Source organism: Triticum aestivum, chromosome 7D, assembly GCF_018294505.1.
Source record: "Triticum aestivum cultivar Chinese Spring chromosome 7D, IWGSC CS RefSeq v2.1, whole genome shotgun sequence".
NCBI lineage: Eukaryota > Viridiplantae > Streptophyta > Magnoliopsida > Poales > Poaceae > Triticum > Triticum aestivum.
The window spans coordinates 263,507,734-263,529,547 of record NC_057814.1 but is presented as its reverse complement, the minus strand read 5'-3'; the positions used below and the strand labels follow the sequence as shown (position 1 = coordinate 263,529,547).

Sequence of the window (21,814 nt, the reverse complement as noted above, 5' to 3'; positions counted from 1 at the left end):
AGCTCGGACCCACCGGAAGTGCCTCCTTATTACGCACAAAAAAAGAATACTCCCCTACTGGTTGGGACCCACCTTGGTGGGAGGCTGACTTGTGGGCCTACTAAGTTGATGGGGACGGAGTGCTTTGTCAACTTAATCACTATGAACGATTCTAGCTCCAGTGACCGTACGATGTCCATCCAACGGCCGTAGTGCTTCTTCAACCTCTGGTCTTGTTGCTCCAGCCGCCCAAAGCAGCGCCGGTCGTGCCGCATGCTCCTGCCTCCCATGGCCGACTATGCTGTCGCGGAGGCCTCACCGCCCCCTACTATTCCCACCGCTGGCCAGGCCCTACAGCGACGGCAGCCTCACACCGCAGCCGAACCAGTGAACCCTCGTACTCCTCTCAGCGCGGGCTTCCACTGCCGCGTCTTCCCCGGCTCCGCGTCGTCCCATTCCTAGGCCTCGCCGTCGTCCACCGCCCTGGTGCTCTCGGTGCGGCGTGGTCAACGTGGTCAAGGAACGGCTTCCATCGGACGTGGACTATACGTGGAGAGGCTGACAGTTGGGTCCACGGCCGCAGCAAGGAAGTGCCTCCTTATTATGCGCAAAATAATTATTCCTCCACCTGACAGCGGGGATCCACCGGACGGGCCATCGTATTTCGCGAAAAAAATGTTTCCCCCTGACTGCTGGGACCCACCAGCTACATCTTCGCACGCAAGGAAGTGTGTCCGGGCAAAAAAAAAACGATTCGCCCCCCTGACTGCTGGGACCCTCCAGCTACATCTTCGCAGGCAAGGAAGTGCCTGACAGTCGGACCCACCTGGTCGAAGCATACGTAGCGTTGTCATTCTGGTCGCGAATGTGTATGTACATACTGGTCGATGTAGAGGCGCGCACGTGTCGTAGTAGAGGCGCGCACGTAGCATGTACACGTATGTACAGCGGCCAGGGTGCAAGAAAGAAAATACGGCCACGTACGTACATACGGGCAGGGTCTCGAACGCCTACTCGCACATACGTACGGCCAGGGCTCGTGTACATGGCTGGGTCGGAACGGAGAAACTGCGTCGTCGTCGTGTTCATGGGGAGCCAACCGGCTGGGTCGGAACGGAATGCGTCGTCGTGTTCATCGGGAGGGCTTGGACGGAACAGCCGATGGAAACAAGGCCTGGCGTACCGCAGAACGGAGGAAACGGCCTTGTGTTCGACCGGCCATGTTCGAAACGGGATCATGTTCATCGGGAGGGGTCTGGCGTACCGCAAAACTGGGGAAACGGACCTCCTACGATCGAAACGGGGGTCCTGTTGATCGGGAGGGGTGTGGCGTACCGCAAAACGGAGGAAACGGACTTGTGTTGGAGCGCTACGGTCGAAACGGGGGTCCTGTTCATCGGGAGGGGTGTGGCGTACCGCAAAACGGGACTCCACGGGATACTGTTCATCTTCACCGTCGACCCCATCCAGCCTCCACGGGCTACTGTTCATCCACCGTCGACCTCCTCCAGCCTCCACCTGCGACTGTTCATCCACGGGCTCATGTTCATCCAGCCTCCACTGCGCGCTACTCCACCGGCTACTGTTCAACCAACCCTCTCCACGGGCTCTTGTTCAACCACCCCTCCACTGGCTACTGTTCATCATGCCCTCCACCGTCTACTGTTCATCCTGCCCTCCACGGGGTGGTCCTGTTGATCCAGCTCTCCACGGGGTCCTGTTCATCCAGCCCCAACCGGCTCGATCGATCGGGGTACTGTTCATCCAGAGGCAACACCATGGGGTCCTGTTCATCCACCCCCACCGGGAACTGTTCATCCAACCACCCCCCCCCACGCAACACTCACTTTTCATCCAGAGGCAGCATCGATCGGCTTCAGTTAGCAGTAGTAGCAAAGGAATCTCTCGATCGGGTTCTGTTAACAGCCATCGATCGATCGCTCGGGTTCAGTAACGCGTAGCCTGCAGTGCAATCGCTCGGGTTCAGTTAGAGCCCAACGCTTCGCTTGGGTTCAGTTAGAGCCCAATGCCTCGCACACACGCGCGTACGTACGAGAGAAACACGCATCGCTCGGCCCCCGACCACCCACCGTAACCGGGGGCTCCCCGATATTTTCCGCGCCCTCGCTTCTACCACGGTTTTTTTTGTCATGGACGGCCCAAAGAATGTCATGCAGCTGCGTCTCCGGCCCGCCCAGGACGAAAAGCCCATTTTCTGTCATGATTTTTTGTCATAGAAGTAGGACCCCACCACATCTATGATGATACTGTGTTTTGTCACAATTATCGTCATAGAAGTGTCATAAGTATGACAGAAAAGATTTTCGTTCGGCCCAAAATGTCACGGATGTGTCTTTTTTGTGAGGGGTCCCGGGGTGGAAGAGGACTGGCGGTGGCGGGTGAGGGGATTTGGTGGATGGGACAAGCCCCTAGGATCTAGGGTTAGACTGATATTTATATCAGATGAATTTAGGTTAGGGGATATCACGTCCCTATGATCGTAATCGGCCGGCTGAGAAAATAGGTTAGGGAGTCCAATTAAGAAAACGGAGATGTTTTATAGATGTTGGGGGATGATACGGACCCATCGGTCATGACTGCCCGGGTCGGGTTCGGAGAAGTTTCGGACGCGCACGCGAGGGGTTTGCGGGATGTGCAGAGAGGTTAGGAAGCCAGGCAAGAGGGAAACAAAATCTGGTTGGTCTCGGAACGGTCAACGAAGGCAACGGGAACGCCGCAACTACGAGCAACTACAAGTTTTATGAAAACATGCGGATGCAATGCGATGATGAATGCAACAAACAAATAAAACACACGGCGACAAAGAAAACAAGGAAGGCGTCTGAAGCGTAGGTCTCGGGGCGTCACAACACTCCTCCACTTACAAGAGATCTCATCCCGAGATCTAGGGATGGCACCGGAGAGCAATGGAAGAGGAAGAGGTAAAACAAAGTTCCTTATTTGACAAACGAGTGAAACCAAAGAACCTTGAGAGGTCGCAAAGCTTGAAGAAATGACACGACGGAGGTGAACAAAATTTACAACACTCCGTTCAGCAAGAGGAACAAGGAATATTACAAGAATCTTGTAGGTTGAAAGACAAACAAAAATGGTTACGATGGACAAGAAGTACATGCAAGCACTCCGGTTGAAACAAGATGTACAAGGAACGATAAAGAACAATTACGACAACACTCCGGTTGAAAATGGAAGGGATAGAATATGAACTTGGCAAAATGAAAGCACTTGGATGAGACTCCGGTTAAAAGAGGAATGATAGACACAACACTCCGGTTAAATGGATAAGCATGAAAAGAACATGATCCTCACGATTCGAGATGATGAGTGAAGAGAGCAACATCACCATGCCTCCGGAAGAAAAAAATAGAAGATAAATCATTGGAATAAAGGAATGAAGAAGAAAATGCCAACTTCTGCCACAAATGATCTTGGAAAGCACCCTTCCAAGAAGGTTAGAACGGAGTTGTTGGAAAACCAACAACGAAACGAATAAGCTTGTAGTGGGCTTATGGAAAACTTCTCAAAATTGAGGCGAAATTCTGCCACTATGGAAACAACTAATATAATTGATAACACCAATGAGATGAAAAACTTCTTTCACCAAGAGGATAGGAGAAAACTTGGATCATTGATAAGCACCATAATAGCAACATTCCTTAGGGAAGGCTTTAGGTGAAATATGACACAAGATAACTCCAACGAAGAGATTGATGGATCTAAAATATCTCATTCTTGACAACATGAGAATCATGAAACATGAAGGAAATTGTCAAGAATGATATAATGCCATCTCAAAAGATAAGGGTAGAAAGAATTGCACTTCGGAATGCAAGATGAAGAATGCTTGAACTCCTCAAAATAAGGCATGTGTTGAACACCATGTTTATTTTAGAGTATAGCTTGGCGGATCATAACTTCGAGAGAAACCTTGAAGAGCAATTCAAGAATGAAAAGAATCCTTGACGAACCACCATGTAGAGCCTCCATGAAGAACTCCGGTAATAAAAGGATGATAGAAAGAAAGATAATTTGAAAACACAAGATGAAGCCTTGCGATGATTTAGATGGAGCTTCCTGACAAGATAATGCGGAAAAAATTGGAACTCCGGAAAAGAAAAGATGAAGCATCTCGAACCGACAAATGTGACATGATGAACAACTCTGGAAAGAAGAAACTAGATCACTTGGATGAAACAATAATAAGAATTACATTATGCGTATCCTTCACCAATTTAAATTTATGACAAGCAACGGATTTGGCATACTACTTATTCTCGTAGAAAGGATTAAGAGAGATATAGCGCAAACTTGAGAAAAGACTTCAACGATCCGCCGGTAGGATTTGGAAAGAACGAATGAATTGATATGATAACCAAGAAAGAGAATTCTTGAACGAACCACCGTAACAATTGGAAATGAAAGTAGCAAAGGCGCAATTCACCGGGAAGAATTAGAAAACGAATAAAGATACTTGACAGAATTTAGATACATGAGAACGAAGAGATCATGAACTGATTAGAGGATATTTGAACGATGCACTGGTAAGATTTGGAGAATGAGATCTGAAAGCTGAGAATGAATAATACTGAGATGATGGCTCCGGAGAATCAAAGTGAAAAGACTCCTGAATTGCTCCGGATGGGTGAAAAGAATTCTCACAATCGAAAACAATTATGAGAGGACGACATCAAGCTTGAACTACGCATCTTTGGAAGAACGGGTAAGGATTTAAGAGGAACTCCTCTTCGGTCTTCAAAATCCGAGAATAACGACGAGAAACACCTCCATGAATTGTTGAGATACTCCGGGATGAAAATTAGAACGGTTGAACCAACAATGAAAAGAATTTGGAAGATCTTGGAGAAAGACATTTGGCTGATGATGACTCATTCTTACGTCAAACTTTGAAATGAATTTGCTAATAGCTCCGGGGAAATTAGAAGAGTCAGGTAAGATCCTGGGAAAAGACCTGTGGGTTAGGGCCCACTCAAAAAAAACACCATTGGACTATTTAAAAGATAGATTGCGCCGGTTGAATTAAATGGCTTGAATAAGGTAAGACCTCGAAATAGCTTGAAAGGATTACGAATAGAAACTTGAATCTTTTGGGATATCTTCAGCACTCCAAATAAACATGAATAGCAAGAGGTGGATGATTAAGAGGTGCACCGGCATGAGAAAACATTTGAAACGAGGAAAGGAATATGATCAACACTGAAAGCTTGAATTGGATCCACCGGAGAAGAAAAGAGAATGGAGAATGATAAACTTGTCGCTTCCTTAGCATCTTCATGAGAATCACCAGGTAAGAACATGGAGGAAAAGAATGAAGAGACTTCACATCCATAAGATGGATACTTGATTAAGAAATTTGAGTCCTTGAAGAAAAAGGGTAGGAGGGCGGGAAAACAAAGGCAACTTGGGGATGGAATGAAACATACACCGTTGAGAAAACTTAGAATTGATCTCGCGAATGTTGAAATGATCGGATCCACTTGAAGAGAAGCACGTCGGTTGGAAGAGAATTAACATGCCAACCTCGATGATCAAGAAGGATTAGTATTCACACAGAAATATGAGAACACCGTTCAGGGAAGGTATGGAATCAACACTTGGCATTGAAGCAACTCGAATACCACAAACAAAAACAAAGGATTTGGCTTGCAGAATAAGCCGGAAACAAACATATGATAAATCCCATATCGTATCATGTGTCTGTTGGAAAGATATCCTACAAGATACTTGAATTCCCACTTATAAACTCCCGAAACTTTCTGGTTATGCAATCTGGTGTTGGGGATACAGGGGAAGCAATATATCTCACCCAAACTAACAATCCCTACATCCAGCTGTATCCATCCGTCAACACATATTCAAGAAAACTCCGGAAATCGTGTACCCCAACCTTCGAAAAGCATATGTTATACGAGCAATGGCAATACCTCCAAACTCCCGCCCCAGTACTGGGTGGCATCGAGGTTATCAAACCAACAACTGCATAAAAGAGATTTTCGATGTCGGCAAAACTCAGGTATTCCAGAACTGCAATGATCAAATTGTGACGACAACACCTCGGAGCTCAACTCCCCGGGACACTGCCACAACCCCTAAATGTCACGAGGCACCAAGAACAATGTTCTTGTCACAAGAATATCAGAACGATCCCAAGATACCCGCGTGATCCTAAAAAAAATCATGAAATTTGAGGAGGAAAGTCAAAACATCTAGACAGGAGGCCTCACCAGAGCGACGAAGGGACTGAGCAGTAAAAAGAACCCTACTCTCCGATATATATAATCCTAAGACTCAAAACATTTTTGTTCTAGACTCAACAACGTCAGTGATTCGATCAAGCAGGGGGCTCCTAAGTCGGGGATGGCTCTGATTACCAACTTGTAACGCCCACAATGCGGCTATATCTCCCACGTGTCGAGGCACGACTTAGAGGCATAACCGCATTGTGGTTTTGTCGCAAGAAGGGTCATCTTCACACAATCCCATGTAATGAACAGGAAAGGGATAAATAGAGGGTTGGCTTACAATCGCCACTTCACACAATGAACATATAATTCATACATCATTCAGAGTACACACATAGTCCGACTACGGACAACCAAATGAAAAGAAGATAACCCCAAATGCTACATCCCCGATCGTCCCAATTGGGCTCCACTACTAATCAACAGGAAACAAAAACATAGGAACGACCAAGGTCCTCGTCGAACTCCCACTTGAGCTCGGTTGCGTCACCTGCACTGGTATCATCGGCACCTGCAACTGTTTTGGTAGTATCTGTGAGTCACGATGACTCAGCAATCTCGAAACCCGCGAGATCAAGACTATTTAAGCTTATGGGTAGAATGGGGTAATCAGGTGGAGTTGCAGCAAGCACTAAGCAAAAATGGTGGCTATCATACGCAAATAAGAGCGAGAAGAGAAGCAACGCAACGGTCGAGAAGCTAGAAGTGATCAAGAAGTGATCCTGAAACTACTTACGTTCATACATAACCCAAAACCGTGTTCACTTCCCGGACTCCGCCGAAAAGAGACCATCACGGTTACACACGCGGTTGATGCATTTTAAATTAAGTCAAGTGTCAAGTTCTCTACAACCGGACATTTACAAATTCCTATCTGCCACATCACCGCGGGAACGGCTTTCGAAAGTTTATACCCTGCAGGGGTGTCCCAACTTAGCCCATCACAAGCTCTCACGACCAGAGAAGGATATTCCTTCTCCCGGAACGACCCGGTCAGTCTCGGAATCTTGGTCACAAGACATTTCGACAATGGTAAAACAAGACCAGCAAGACCGCCCGATGTGCCGACAAATCCCGATAGGAGTCGCGCGTATCTCGTTCTCAGGGCACACCGGATTGTCCAAACGTCCGGTATGCCAGCCCAGAGTTGCCCTTGGTGGCCACCGGCGGTTGACAGGTTTGGACCAACACTCACGACGAGCACTGGCCCGGGGGGGTAAAATAAGATGACCCTCGGGCTCCGGAAACCCAAGGGAAAGTCTTAGGTGAGCCAAATGTAAAACCAAGGTTCGGCCTTGCTGGAGGAGTTTTATTCAAAGCAAACTGTCAAGGGGGTCCCATAACCCCAACCGCGTAAGGAACGCAAAATCAAGGAACATAACACCGGTATGACGGAAACTAGGGCGGCAAGAGTGGAACAAAACACCAGGCATAAGGCCGAGCCTTCCATCCTTTACCAAGTATATAGATGCATTAATTAAATAAGAGATATTGTGATATCCCAAAATCATCATGTTCCAACATGGAACAACCCTCAACTTCACCTGCAACTAACAATGCTACAAGAGGGGCTGAGCAAAAGCGGTAACTTAGCCAAACAACGGTTTGCTAGGAAGGTGGGTTAGAGGCTTGACATGGCAAAATGGGAGGCATGATATAACAAGTGGTAGGTAGCGTGACATAGCGATAGAACGAACAACTAGCAAGCAAAGATAGAAGTGATATCGAGGGTAATGGTCATCTTGCCTGAGATCCCGCAAGGAAGAAGAACGAGTCCATGAAGAAGACAAGCGGACGTAGTCGAACGAATCCTCCCGGAACGAAACCGAAGCTAACGAGAGAAGCAAACCGGAAAGAAGCAATCAACATGGTAAACAACCATCACATAAACATAACATGATGCACAATCAAGTATGATGCATGTCCATTTAATGAGGCATGGCATGGCAAGGTGCACAAACAATACTACAAATTAAGTGGAGCTCAATATGCAACGAGTTGCATATTGACAAAACACCACATCAATTATTGAGTTCTCTCTCGGTTATGTACCCAACAATATTAAATGTTATTAAACATGGCAATGGGTGAAGCATATGAAAACTACCTATCTAGGCAAGTTTAAATGAGGCCGGAACAACAAACAACAATTCTGGAAAATCCCCATGTCCATTTTTCGAATTAGCTACTGTTCTACCCTAAAACATATTTTAATGTTATTAAACAGTAAAACAAAGTGCACCATGTTAAACTATGCATTATTCTACCCCATTTACATATAAAGTTTATTTAAACCAAGCTACGGTTAATTAGTTATGGAATAAAACATTTTAACATGTCATATAAGCAAATTTTATCAAACAACATCTTAAACATGCATGAAAGCAGCATACTCCCTCCGTCCGAAAAAAGTTGTCCGCACCTTAGTTCATTTGTAATTTTGTGAAAAAACCCTTCCACCTTTTAAACTGTTGCTAATCAGCCCCCCACTACTTCTTCCTCCTTCCTCCGTTACCCGCCCACACCGTGGTCGCCCCAGCCACCGCCGGCACCAGCCATCGGGCCTAGAGCTCGACGACGGCCAACCTGCGCCGGCCTCACGGAGGCTGCTCAAGCTCATGCTGCTCTGTATTTATTGGGAAGAACTGGAGCGAGGCCCTGGCCCCCGATCCGGCCCCCGCCAGCGAGGCCCTGACCGCTGATCCGGCCCTGGCCGCGCTCTCCTCCGTGCCGCTGTGTAACGCCCATGATGCGGCTATATCTCCCATGTGTCGAGGCACGACTTAGAGGCATAACCGCATTGTGGTTTTGTCGCAAGAAGGGTCATCTTCACACAATCCCATGTAATGAACAAGAATGGGATAAAGAGTTGGCTTACAATCGCCACTTCACACAATACAAAAATAAAATCATACATCAATCAGAGTACACACATAGACCGCCTACGGTCAAAGCCAAAAGAAAATAAGATAACCCAACTGCTAGATCCCTGATCGTCCCAACTGGGCACCACTACTGATCATCAGGAAACGAAACATAGTAACAACCAAGGTCATCGTCGAACTCCCACTTGAGTTCGGTAGCATCGTCTGCACTCGTATCATCGACACCTGCAACTGTTTTGGAAGTATCTGTGAGCCACGAGGACTCAGCAATCTCACACCCGCGAGATCAAGACTATTTAAGCTAATAGGAAGGAAAGGGTAATGAGGTGGAGCTGCAGCAAGCACTAAGCATATATGGCGGCTAACATACGCAAATAAGAGCGAGAAGAGAAGCAACGGAACGGTCGTCAACTAGTAATGATCAAGAAGTGATCCTGAACTCCTACTTACGTCAAACTTAACCCAAAAGCCGTGTTCACTTCCCGGACTCCGCCGAGAAGAGACCATCACGGCTACACACGCGGTTGATGTATTTTTAATTAAGTCAAGTGTCAAGTTCTCTACAACCGGATATTAACAAATTCCCGTCTGCCACATAACCGCGGGCACGACTTTCTAAAGATAATACCCTGCAGGGGTGTCCCAACTTAGCCCATCATAAGCTCTCACGGTCAACGAAGGATAAACCTTCTCCCGGCAAGACCCGATCAGTCTCGGAATCCCGGTTTACAAGACATTTCGACAATGGTAAAACAAGACCAGCAAGACCACTCGTTGTGCCGACAAATCCCGATAGGAGCTGCACATATCTCGTTCTCAGGACACACTGGATAAGCGAAGTGTACAGGTACCAACGTAACCAGAGTTGCCAAGGGACGGTCCCGCACGGTGCTCTAGTTTGGACCAGCACTCAGAGGAACACTGGCCCGGTGGTTAAAATAAAGATGACCCTTGGAGTCTGCAGAACCCAAGGGAAAAAGGCTTAGGTGACAAATGTTAAAACCAAGGTTGGGCCTTGCTGGAGGAGTTTTATTCAAAGCGAACTGTCAAGGGGGTCCCATAAATCACCCAACCACGTAAGGAACGCAAAATCAAGAAACATAACACCGGTATGACGGAAACTAGGGCGGCAAGAGTGGAACAAAACACCAGGCATAAGGCCGAGCCTTCCACCCTTTACCAAATATATAGATGCATTAATTAAAATAAGAGATATTGTGATATCCCAACATATCCATGTTCCAACATGGAACAAACTTCATCTTCACCTGCAACTAGCAACGCTATAAGAGAGGCTAAGCAAAAGCGGTAACATAGCCAAACAACGGTTTGCTAGGAAGGTGGGTTAGAGGCTTGACATGGCAAAATGGGAGGCATGATATAACAAGTGGTAGGTAGCGTGACATAGCGATAGAACGAACAACTAGCAAGCAAAGATAGAAGTGATTTCGAGGGTATGGTCATCTTGCCTGAAATCCCGCTAGGAAGAAGAACGAGTCCACGAAGAAGATAAACGAACGTAGTCGAACGAATCCTCACAACTCCAGAACGAAACCAAAGCTAACGAGAGAAGCAACCCGGAAAGAAACAAACAACGTAGTAAACAACCATCACAGAAACATGGCATGATGCACAATCAAGTATGATGCATGTCCGGTTTAATGAGCATGGCATGGCAAAGTGCAACAAACAACACTACAAATTAAGTGGAGCTCAATATGCAACGAGTTGCATATTGACGAAACACCACATCAATTGTTTAGTTCTCTCGGTTATGTACCCAACAATATTAAATGTTGATTAACATGGCAAGAGGTGAAGCATAAGTAAACTAACTATTTAAGCAAGTTAAATGAGGCCGGAAATAACAAACAACAATTCCGGAAAATCCTCATGTGCATATTTTAGATTTGGTACTGTTCTGCGATAAACACAATTTTAATGTTGTTAAACAGCAAAGTAAAGTGCACCATGTTAAATTAGGCATTTTTCTACCCCATTTACATATAAAGTTTATTTAAATCCGAGTTACGGTTAATTAGTTATGAAATAAAGCATTTTAGCATGTTATTTGGACAAAATTAAACAAACAACAAGTTTAAACATTTTAACATGGGATGAAAGTGGCATATTATGAAACTAGATGAAATTCTAAGCACTTTTCATATATAAATCATTTACAAAAGATGCACGATTGTGGAGTTACTAAATGCATGAAGTCTAGGGGTTTTCTGTAAATCAGTCGTTTACTGGATAATGCTAAAATCGCTGAAACAGGAAAAAAACGTAACGGGCTGAAACTACACAGAACATGGGCTAAACAGAGGAGGGGCTGTGGGCGCTCACCCATGGGCCAAGCCCAAGATGGTGAGGAGGGAGAGGCTGAGGCTGGATGGCTTCGGCTGGGCCTGGCGCTGGCTGCGGGCCATGGAGGCACATCGAGGCGAGGCAGGGCGCGGTCAACGCTCGGGACGAGCGAGCCGCTACTGCTCTCGTCTCTGAAGAACAGAAACAGCAGCAGGGAAGGCCGGCGATGAGGGCTTGGGAAGGTCGATCCGGACCGGATCCGGTCGCCTCCGAGGCTTGGGCCCGCCGGAGTTTCGAGGTGGAGGCGGCGGTGGAGGCTTCGGTTGCTGGTGGCGGGTTCATGCACTCGAGGAGCTCCTCTCCTCGGGCGCTCGGGTGTGAGGGGATCGGGAGTAGGCTGCCGGTTGGGGTGATGCATAACACGAGGGAGGTGGGGTGGCGCTGTGGATGGATGGATTTGATGGGTGGCGGCTGAGGCTGATCCGAGGAGGAAGGAGGCCGAGAGGAATTTTTGGATTGGGGGCTCGGGCATCTGGAACGAGGAGACGAGAAACTTATTTCGCCGGGAGGATAAATGAAGAACTTGGGTCATTTATGAGCACCATAAATAGCAAAAATCCTTAGGGAAAGCTTTAGGTGAAACATGACACAAGATAAATCCAACGAAGAGATTGGTGGATTTAAAATGTCTCATTCTTGACAACATGTGAATCCTGAAACGCGAACTCAAACTGTCAAGAATGACATAACACCACCTCAAATGATAAGGTAAAACGAATTGCACTTCGGAATGCAAGATGAAGAATGCTTGAACTCCTCAAAACAAACATGTGTTGAGCACCATGTTTATTTTGAAGTATGGCTTGACGGATCTTAACTCCGAGAGAAATCTTGAAGAACAATTGAAGAATGAAAGGAAACCTTGACGAACCACCATGTTGAGCCTTCGTGAAGAACTCCGGTAATAAAAGGATGATAAAAAGAAAGAGAAGTTGACAACACAAGGTGAAGCCTTGCGATGATTTAGATGGAGCTTCGCGATGAGATAATGCAGAAGGCTTGGAACTCCGGAAAAGAAAAAATGAATCAACTTGGAACCGAGAATTTGATATCATGAACGAACTCCGGAAGAAGGAATTAATCACTTGAAGGAAACAAGAATAAGAATTACATTACGCTCATCCTTCACCAATTAAATTGATGACAAGCAATGGATTTGGCATACTACTTATTCTCGTAGAAAGGATTAAGATAGATCTTGCGCAAACTTGGGAAGGTCTTCAACGAACCACCGGTAGGATTGGAAAGAACGAATGAATCTATATGATAACGAAGGAAGAGAACTCTTGAACGAACCACCGTAAGAATTGAAAATGAACGAAGAAAAGATAAAGAAACACCGGGAAGAATTAGAAAATGAACGAAGATACTTGAGAGAATTTAGGTACAAGTGAACGAAGAGATCACGAGCTGATTAGAGAATACTTGAACGGTGCACCGGAATAATATGAAGATGAACGAAGAAACATCAATTTAGAATAATTGGAGAACGAGGCTGAAAACTTAGAACGAAGAAATCTTCTGAAATGATGGCCTTTGGATGACCAAGAAACGAAAAACAACTCATGAAATGCTCCGGATGGGTAAGAAAAGAATTGCGCGATGGGAAACAATTTGAGAGGATGGCAACAAGTTAGAACCATGAATCTTCAAGAGAACGTTCCAAGATTTAGGAGAAATCTCTATCTTGATCTTGAAATGTTGAGAATGATGATGAGAAACACCACCATGAATTGTTGAGGCACTCCGGAACCATGAAGAATAGAAAGGTTGAATCAACAATGAAAAGAATTTTAAAGCGATCTTGGAGAAGGAATATGACTGATAATAATTCATTTTTACGTCAAACTTTGCAATGAATTTGAGAATAACTCCGGAAAGAATTAGAAGAGTCAGGTAAGATCCTGGAAAAAGACCTGTGGGTTAGGGCCCACTCAAAAGAAACACCGTTGAAATGATTTAAAAGAGATTGCGCTAGTTGAATTAAATGAGTTGAATGAGATAACAACCTCGAAATAGCTTGAACGGATTAGGAATGAAAACATGAATCTCCTGAGGCATCTTCAGCACTCCGGAACAATTGAATAACACGCGAAGAATGATTAAGAGTTGCACCGGCATGAGAAAACATTTGAAACGAGGAAAGGGTATGATCGACAAAGCTTGAATTGAATCCACCGGAGAAGAAAAGAATGAAGAATGATAAACTTGAAGCTTCGTTAGTATCTTCATGGGAAATGACTGGATAAGAACATTGAAAGAAAAGAATGAAGAGACTTCTCACAAATAAAAGGATGCATGGTTGAGAAATCTGAATCCTTGAAGGAAAAGGGTGGGAGGGCGGGAAAAACAAAGGCAACTTGGGACGGATGAAACAAACAGCGTTGAGAAAACTTAGAATTGATCTCGCGAATGTTGAAATGATCGGATCCACTTGAAGAGAAGCACGCCGGTTGGAAAAGAATTAACATGACGACCTCGATGATTAAGAAGGATTAGTATTCACATAGCAATATGAGAACACCGTTTAGGAAAGGTATGGATTAAACATTTGACTTCGAAGCAACTCGAATACCACAGCAAAACAAAGGATTTGGCTTGCAAAATAAGTCGGAACAAACATATGATAGAGATTTCGTCCGAAGTTTTCGTGGTGGGGCCCACACGGGCTCGATCGTACAACACCATCATGTACAAGGCAGTGCACATGACATACGAAGCGTCCCCGAGTCGGCATAGCCAAGGACTCTTTAAGACACTACGAGACCATTGTAAAACCAACCGTGGAAAGGCGGACTGCTAGACGTCGAACCCCAATCTCATATCTGAAGGAAATATGCCCTAGAGGCAATAATAAAGTATTATATATTTCCTTATATCATGATAAATGTTTATTATTCATGCTAGAATTGTATTAACCGGAAACATAATACATGTGTGAATACATAGACAAACAGAGTGTCACTAGTATGCCTCTACTTGACTAGCTCGATAATCAAAGATGGTTATGTTTCCTAGCCATAGACATGAGTTGTCATTTGATTAATGGGATCACCTCATTAGGAGAATGACGTGATTGACATGACCCATTACGTTAGCTTAGCACCCGATCGTTTAGTATGTTGCTATTGCTTTCTTCATGACTTATACATGTTCCTATGACTATGAGATTATGCAACTCCCGCTTACCGGAGGAACACTTTGTGTGCTACCAAACGTCACAACGTAAATGGGTGATTATAAAGGTGCTCTACAGGTGTCTCCAAAGGTACTTGTTGGATTTGTCACTCCGATTGTCGGAGAGGTATCTCTGGGCCCACTCGGTAATGCACATCACTATAAGCCTTGCAAGCATTGTGACTAATGAGTTAGTTGCGGGATGATGTATTACGGAACGAGTAAAGAGACTTGCCGGTAACGAGATTGAACTAGGTATCGAGATACCGACGATCAAATCTCGGGCAAGTAACATACCGATGACAAAGGGAACAACGTATGTTGTTATGCGGTCTGACTGATAAAGATCTTCGTAGAATATGTGGGAGCCAATATGGGCATCCAGGTCCCGCTATTGGTTATTGACCGGAGAGGTGTCTCGGTCATGTCTACATAGTTCTTGAACCCAAAGGGTCCGCACGCTTAAAGTTACGATGATAGTTTTATTATGAGTTTATGTATGTTGATGTACCGAAGGAGTTCGGAGTCCCGGATGAGATCGGGGACATGACGAGGAGTCTCGAAATGGTCGAGACGTAAAGATCGATATATTGGACAACTATATTCGGACTTCGGAAAGGTTCCGAGTGATTCGGGTATTTTTCGGAGTACCGGAGAGTTACGGGAATACGTATTGGGCCTTATTGGGCCATACGGGAAAGAAGGAAAAGGGCCTCAAGGGTGGCCGCACCCCTCCCCTTGGTCTGGTCCGAATTGGACTAGGGAAGGGGGGCGCCCCCTTCCTTCCTTCTCTTTTTCCCTTCCTCTTTTCCTATTCCATATGGGAGGTGGAATCCTACTAGGACTAGGGAGTCCTAGTAGGACTCCACACTTGGTGCGCCCCCTCCTAGGGCACCCCATGGACACACTTGATATACGATATTTTAGCCGTGTGCGGTGGCCCCCTCCACTAGATTACACCTCGATAATACCGTCGCGGAGCTTAGGCGAAGCCCTGCGTCGGTGGAACATCATCATCGTCACCACGCCGTCGTGCTGACGAAACTCTCCCTCAACACTCGGCTGGATCGGAGTTCGAGGGATGTGATCGAGCTAAACGTGTGTAGAACTTCGGAGGTGTCGTGCGTTCGGTACTTGATCGGCCGGATCGTGAAGACGTACGACTACATCAACCGCATTGTGATAACGCTTCCGCTGTCAGTCTACGAGGGTACGTGGACAACACTCTCCCCTCTTGTTGCTATGCATCACCATGATCTTGCGTGTGCGTAGAATTTTTTTTGAAATTACTATGTAACCCAACAATATCATGCATCTGTCGGAAAGATATCCTAGGAGCTACTTGAATTCCCACTTATAAACTCCCAAAACTTTCTGGTTATGCAATCAGGTGTTGGGGATACAGGGGACACAAAATATATCACCCAAACTAACAATACCTAGATCCAGCTGTATCCATCCTTCAACACATAACCAAGAAAACCTTCGGAAATCATTTACCTCAACCTTCAAAAAGCATCTGTTATACGAGTTATGGCAATACTCCCGAACTCCCGCCCCAGTACTGGGTGGCATCGAGGTGATCTCACCAACAACTGCATAAAAGAGATTTTCAATGTCGGCGAAACTCAGGTATTCCAGAACTGCAACGATAAAATTATGACGACAACACCTCGGAGCTCAACTCCCCGGGACACTGCCACAACCCCTAAATGTCAGGAGGCACCAAGAACATTGTTCTCGTCACAAAACCATCGGAACGATTCCAAGATACACGCTGACCTGCCCGCAGACTTCGCCGCCGTCGGCCACGAGATCGCCGAGGAGGACGAAGACGAGGGGTACGTGACGGCCGCGCCCGGGGGGTGGAGTTCCAGGGGCTCGTTGAGGAGGAGGATGGCCGGCGACGCCGGTCCGCCCAGCCCCAGCAGCAGCGGCTACGCCAGCGAGCGGGGGAACAGCGTCACCTCCAGCACCAGCGCCACCTGCGGCATCGAGGATCCCGACCCCGCCCCGCCCCTTGCCCCCGGCGCCGAGGACTGGCGCGCAGCAAGAAGCACGCTAACGAGGTCCTGCTCCTCTGCCCTGCTCCTTGTGCTGCCGCCAGAGCCCAGAGCTCGTGTTCCTTAGGAAGAATAAGATGGTAAAATTTAGTTAAAATTTCAGGTTTCAGGGTTCAGTTAATTTGCTAGTACTCCAAACTCTGAATTTACTATGGCTGTTTTTCCAAGTGCTGATGAACCTGCAAGATAATTGCTGAAGATAATTTGTAAACTTTTCTTTCCATGTATTCGTGGAGATGTTTGTAAACTGTCAAAATTCATTCATGGAGAATTTGTAAACTTGTCTTGCTGAATTTATCTTGCTTGTACACCGTGTATGTACAAGCAAAATTCATTTATGGAGAATTTGTGGAGATGCCTTCATTTATGGAGAATTTGTAAAATTCAGTTATGGAGATGTTTGTAAACTTGTCTTGCTGAAGATAATTGCTAGTACTCCAAACTCTGAATTTGTAAACTGTCAAAATTCATTTATGGAGATGTTTTCAGTACTATACTGCTCCATGATACAGTGATACATAGTGTACGTACACAGTTTTCTCAGACCTTTAATCCATAGTCATTTTCTCCTTTATACAGTGATACACAGTTTTTCAGTTGAAGTTCAGTTAAAAATTCATAAACTTGTTGCAACGGAGAGCAGGGGATAGCTTTCTTAGAAATTAAGAGGAATTACCTAGCCAATATGAGGAGTGGCAGCAGCCAGTAGAGGTGGTTGGCTGGTTGCAGACTGTGAGAGGCCGTCAGGTACTGCAGTAAACTGAAAATGTTGAAGGTACATCAAGATTAACACTTCATGATCATGGGAGCAGTAGTACTGGGAGTAGTAGATTATCTTCCCAGGAGGATTATCATACTGAGGAATAGTGTACAATTATGCTGATCAAAATTGATAGTGGATTGGCCATAATTTACAAGGAGCAAGTGATGTAGAGCAAAATTGAAAAGGGGCCAAACTGATCCTAAATAAGGAAATACTCTTGCATAATTAACGGTCAACAACACTTGCATAATTTCGTTTGCATAATTACAGTGAAGTTTAAATGAAGTAGTCATGTTAAATGCAGTCACTGTCAGTGTTCAACCTTGATTTTTTGCTGTCATTTGATTCTCGTTGTCTGGACCAAATTTGAGATGTTGTCAATTGAGTATGGATTAAATCAAACTGAATTAAACTGGACAAGAAGCAAATTGCACAAGAAACAAAGTTGGAAATAAATGGAGTAGAAATGGTTCAGTAAAATACAATTTAATGATTCAGTAAAATTCAGTCAACTTTTATGCTGCCATACTGATCAGTCAGCTAGTCCAGATTTTGGAAATGGTACAATGCTCAATGTTTTTAAAATCATAGTCCTAATTCACTTGAGCATGCAAGAGTAATTTTCTTAATATCATTGCTCTTGATTGAATGTTTTCAAGACAGAATTCAGAGTAGTTCAAACAAGATCCACTCTTGATTTAATGTTTCAGAATCCAGTTCACTGAGAAACATGATTAACAGGAACATGATGTAGTTTCAGAATTCAGATCCATTTTGCACTCTTGATAGCAGTGATTTTCCCCGCAAAAAAAAAAAAGATAGCAGTGATTTTGGTAGGTGTACTCCAGAAACTAACAACAAATGAGATGGAGTAGCAAGGACAAGTAGAAAGCCTTTAATTCACATAGTCCTAAAATTTCTACACAGATCGGACAAGCAATATTCCTAAAATTTCTGCAATTACAGTATATTTGATCAATGCAAATTAAGCACTCATGAAACAAGTCTATTTGGTTAATGCAACTATCTGGTGCTAGTGCCTTTTGTCTTTGTGGTTGGGCACAGTTTGGCACAATCTAGTCATCTGACCAAAACAAATGGTGGGCAGATGTCTTGAGATGTTGTAGTGTAGTCTGAATTTCTTGAGATGCTGCAGATGGTAAATGCTCTTTTAGTTACTCCTGTATTTGAGGATCCAAACAGCTTTGCCTACGGTTTACACCAGGTAAAATGGTCAAAAAATTCAGTTTGCCGTTCCATGTAAATATTCAGAGTAATTCACAATCTTGTCTAACATGATATTTTCTGAATATTCAGAGTAATTAAGTTTGCTGTTCCATGTAAATATTCAGAGTAATTCACAATCTTGTCTAACATGATATTTTCTGAATATTCAGAGTAATTCAGTTTGCTGTTCGGTTTGCACTGGCATATGCACCTTGTTCGAAGACAAGATTTGCAAATTCGGTGAACATTCAAAGTCAAGACTGAACATTCAGTGTTAAGTGTTAACACAATACTGGCATATGCACCTTGTTCGAAGACATGGTTAGTTTTTAGGAAAGACAAGATTTACTAATTCGGTGAACATTCAGTCTGAACATTTCTGAATCTACACACACCTTGTTCGAAATCGATTTGTAGGGCATCCTATTGGCTTTCTCCCTTCATCAACTTTGGGCTGGCCTTCTTCCTGGTGCACACGGTTCGAGCTGGCCCTACTGAATACAGCAATGCAAAGAGCATCAAGCAATAATAGAGAGCATAGAATGGAAACCTATGACATGGTAAGTAAGTCGATGAGTAAAATGAACTTCAGTCCATGAAAGTGCAGAGTTTAAGCTCTATTCCGCAAATGAAAGCAGCAGTACGAGGCTCTAGGCTGGCTTAAGTAAACATTCGACCTCCCTTGACGAACTCAGGGGCGGGCTCGGTGGTCTCGACGGGGGTGGGCAGGAGCGCGAGCCTCCGGCGCGCTGCAGCGTCGCACACCTCCTCGAGCACCGTGACCAGCCGGCCCGCGGTTTAGGCGAGCGCGGCGCCTCCCGAGATGACGGCGTTGGCGTCGACGAGGTCCACGGCCAGGCCACTTGAGTTGGCGCGGCTGGACACGATCCAGCTCACCGCCTGCGCGCGGACGATTCCTTGGCCACCGTCTCCCGCCGCGCCGTCGCGGCCGCGCCCCACGCCACGGGGGCCGGGGCGGGGGTGGGAAGGCCGCGTCGCCGGCCGCCAGGCCGAGGGCTGGCCACGCTTCTTCCGTCAACGCTAGGTGGGAGGTGGTGGGCTCGAGCAAGAGACACGGCGAGAGGAAGAAGAAGCAATTTTTGGGGTCAAAGAGGGGAGATTCGGGAGGCAGGCAAGTGAGGCAGGGGAGCTGCGCGAGGCAAAAGGGAGCGGCGGAGGAGGCAGCTGCGGCGGCGGCGGAGGACGCGCGGGAGACAGGGGAGCAGCGCGGCGCAGAGGAGCTCCGGCGTCCGTGCGCCTGTGTCGGAGCGGCGAGCATCGTCTGGAGAAGACGAGGAGCGCAGGTTGTGTCGGGAGTTTGGGGAGGTTTTTTTTTGTAAAATCGCCATGGGGACAACTTTTCCCGGACGGAGGGAGTATTATGAAAGTAGATGAAATCCTAATCATTTTACATATATAAAACATTTTAATATGATGCACGGTTCATGAGTTATTATATGCATAAAGACTAGGGTTTTTCTGTAAAACTGCACTCTCGATAAATAGCTAAAATCGCATGGACAGGAAAAAAACGCAGTCGGGCCGAAACTGAAGGAACTGGGCTGAACAGGATTTGGACGGGGCGCAGCTCACCTTGTGGGCCTTGGCCCAGGTCGGTGAAGCAGCAGGCCAGCGGGAAACTGGACTTGGCACGGCGCTGGGCCTCGCGGGCAGATCGAAGCGAGGCAGGGCGTGGTCAACGCGCAGGCGACGCGCGGTTGAGCAGAGGAGGCTTCGCGCGGCCGACGTAACTGGCCACGTGGTCAACGCGCCAGGCAGAGGAGGCGCATGGGGCAGCAGCGACGGGGTAGAGCGCTCGAACTCGAGCTCCCGAATGAAGACGAACGCGGCGGCGGACGCATGCGAGATCCGACGACGCGGATCCTGTCCAGGACAGGCGCGGGAGGCGAGATCCGACGCGAGGAAGTGGATTCAGCCGGGGACGACAGCTTGGCGAAGTAAAGGGAGGTCCGGGACGAGCGGGACGCGGCCGCCGGCAGCGGGGACGGGGCCCTGCCGATGGGATCCGGCCGGGAACGGGCAAGGGCGACGAAGGCCGGCCGGGTCTGGTGGTGGAGATGAGGCCCCGACGGCAGCGCGATGCAGCAGCGGGGTTCGGACGGCCATGGCAGGACTCCTGCTCTGTTGGACCATGAAAGGGAAAACGAGGTCAGGAGGGGGAGAGAGAGCGGAGGTGCGGCAAGAAGGGAAGGGGGGCGACGTAGCTTAGCTGCTGGTTGTGGTGGTAGACGGCGGGGACGGCACGAGGTGGGCGAACGCAGGGAGCTCCTCTCCCTGGCTCGCGACGAGGGGAACGAGGCAGGGCTCGGGCAGGAGAAGGAGGGTTGAGGAGGCGCTGGGCAGGGGAGATCGAGCAGAGGAGGCATGGCCTCGGGCTCGAGGGAGATGACTGCGAGGAGCTGCGGGAAGGACGGATGGGGAACGAGAGGAGTGGTGGCCGCTGCGATCGGATTGGGTGAAATGGATCGGGAGGGATCCCGAGGTGGAAGAGGACTGGCGGCGGCGGGTGAGGGGATTTGGTGGATGGGACAAGCCCCTAGGATCTTGGGTTAGACTAATATTTATATCAGATGAATTTAGGTTAGGGGATATCATGTACCTACGATCGTAATCGGACGGCTGAGAAAATAGGTTAGGGAGTCCAATTAAGAAAACGGAGATGTTTTACAGATGTTGAGGGATGATACGGACCCATCGGTCATGACTGCCCGGGTCGGGTTTGGAGAAGTTTCGAACGCGCATGCGAGTGGTTTGCGGGATGTGCAGAGACGTTAGGAAGCCAGGCAAGAGGGAAACAAAATCTGGTTGGTCTTGGAACGGTCAACGAAGGCAACGGGAACGCGGCAACTACGAGCAACTACAAGTTTTATGAAAACATACGGATGCAATGCGATGATGAATGCAACAAACAAATAAAACACACGGCGGCAACGAAAACAAGGAAGGCGTCTGAAGTGTCGGTCTCGGCGCGTTACAGTACCCCACTATCTATCTTAGGGTTCTGGGTGGGGTGCTGCTCGCCGGCGGTGGGGGGCGCGGTGGTGGGGCGGT

At 46.8% G+C, this 21,814-nt stretch overlaps 1 protein-coding gene across 1 annotated transcript; it reads right to left on the bottom strand.

The window, feature by feature from the left end:
- Positions 1–16,322: 16,322 nt before the first annotated feature.
- On the bottom strand, positions 16,323–19,236 carry LOC123165225 (uncharacterized; the record flags this gene model as incomplete). The annotated part of the gene is given in 3 exon segments (XM_044582860.1): positions 16,323–16,814; positions 17,429–17,512; positions 19,138–19,236. Coding segments are annotated over 3 exon segments (247 nt in total), but the record flags the coding sequence as incomplete, so codon positions are not given.
- Positions 19,237–21,814: the final 2,578 nt, after the last annotated feature.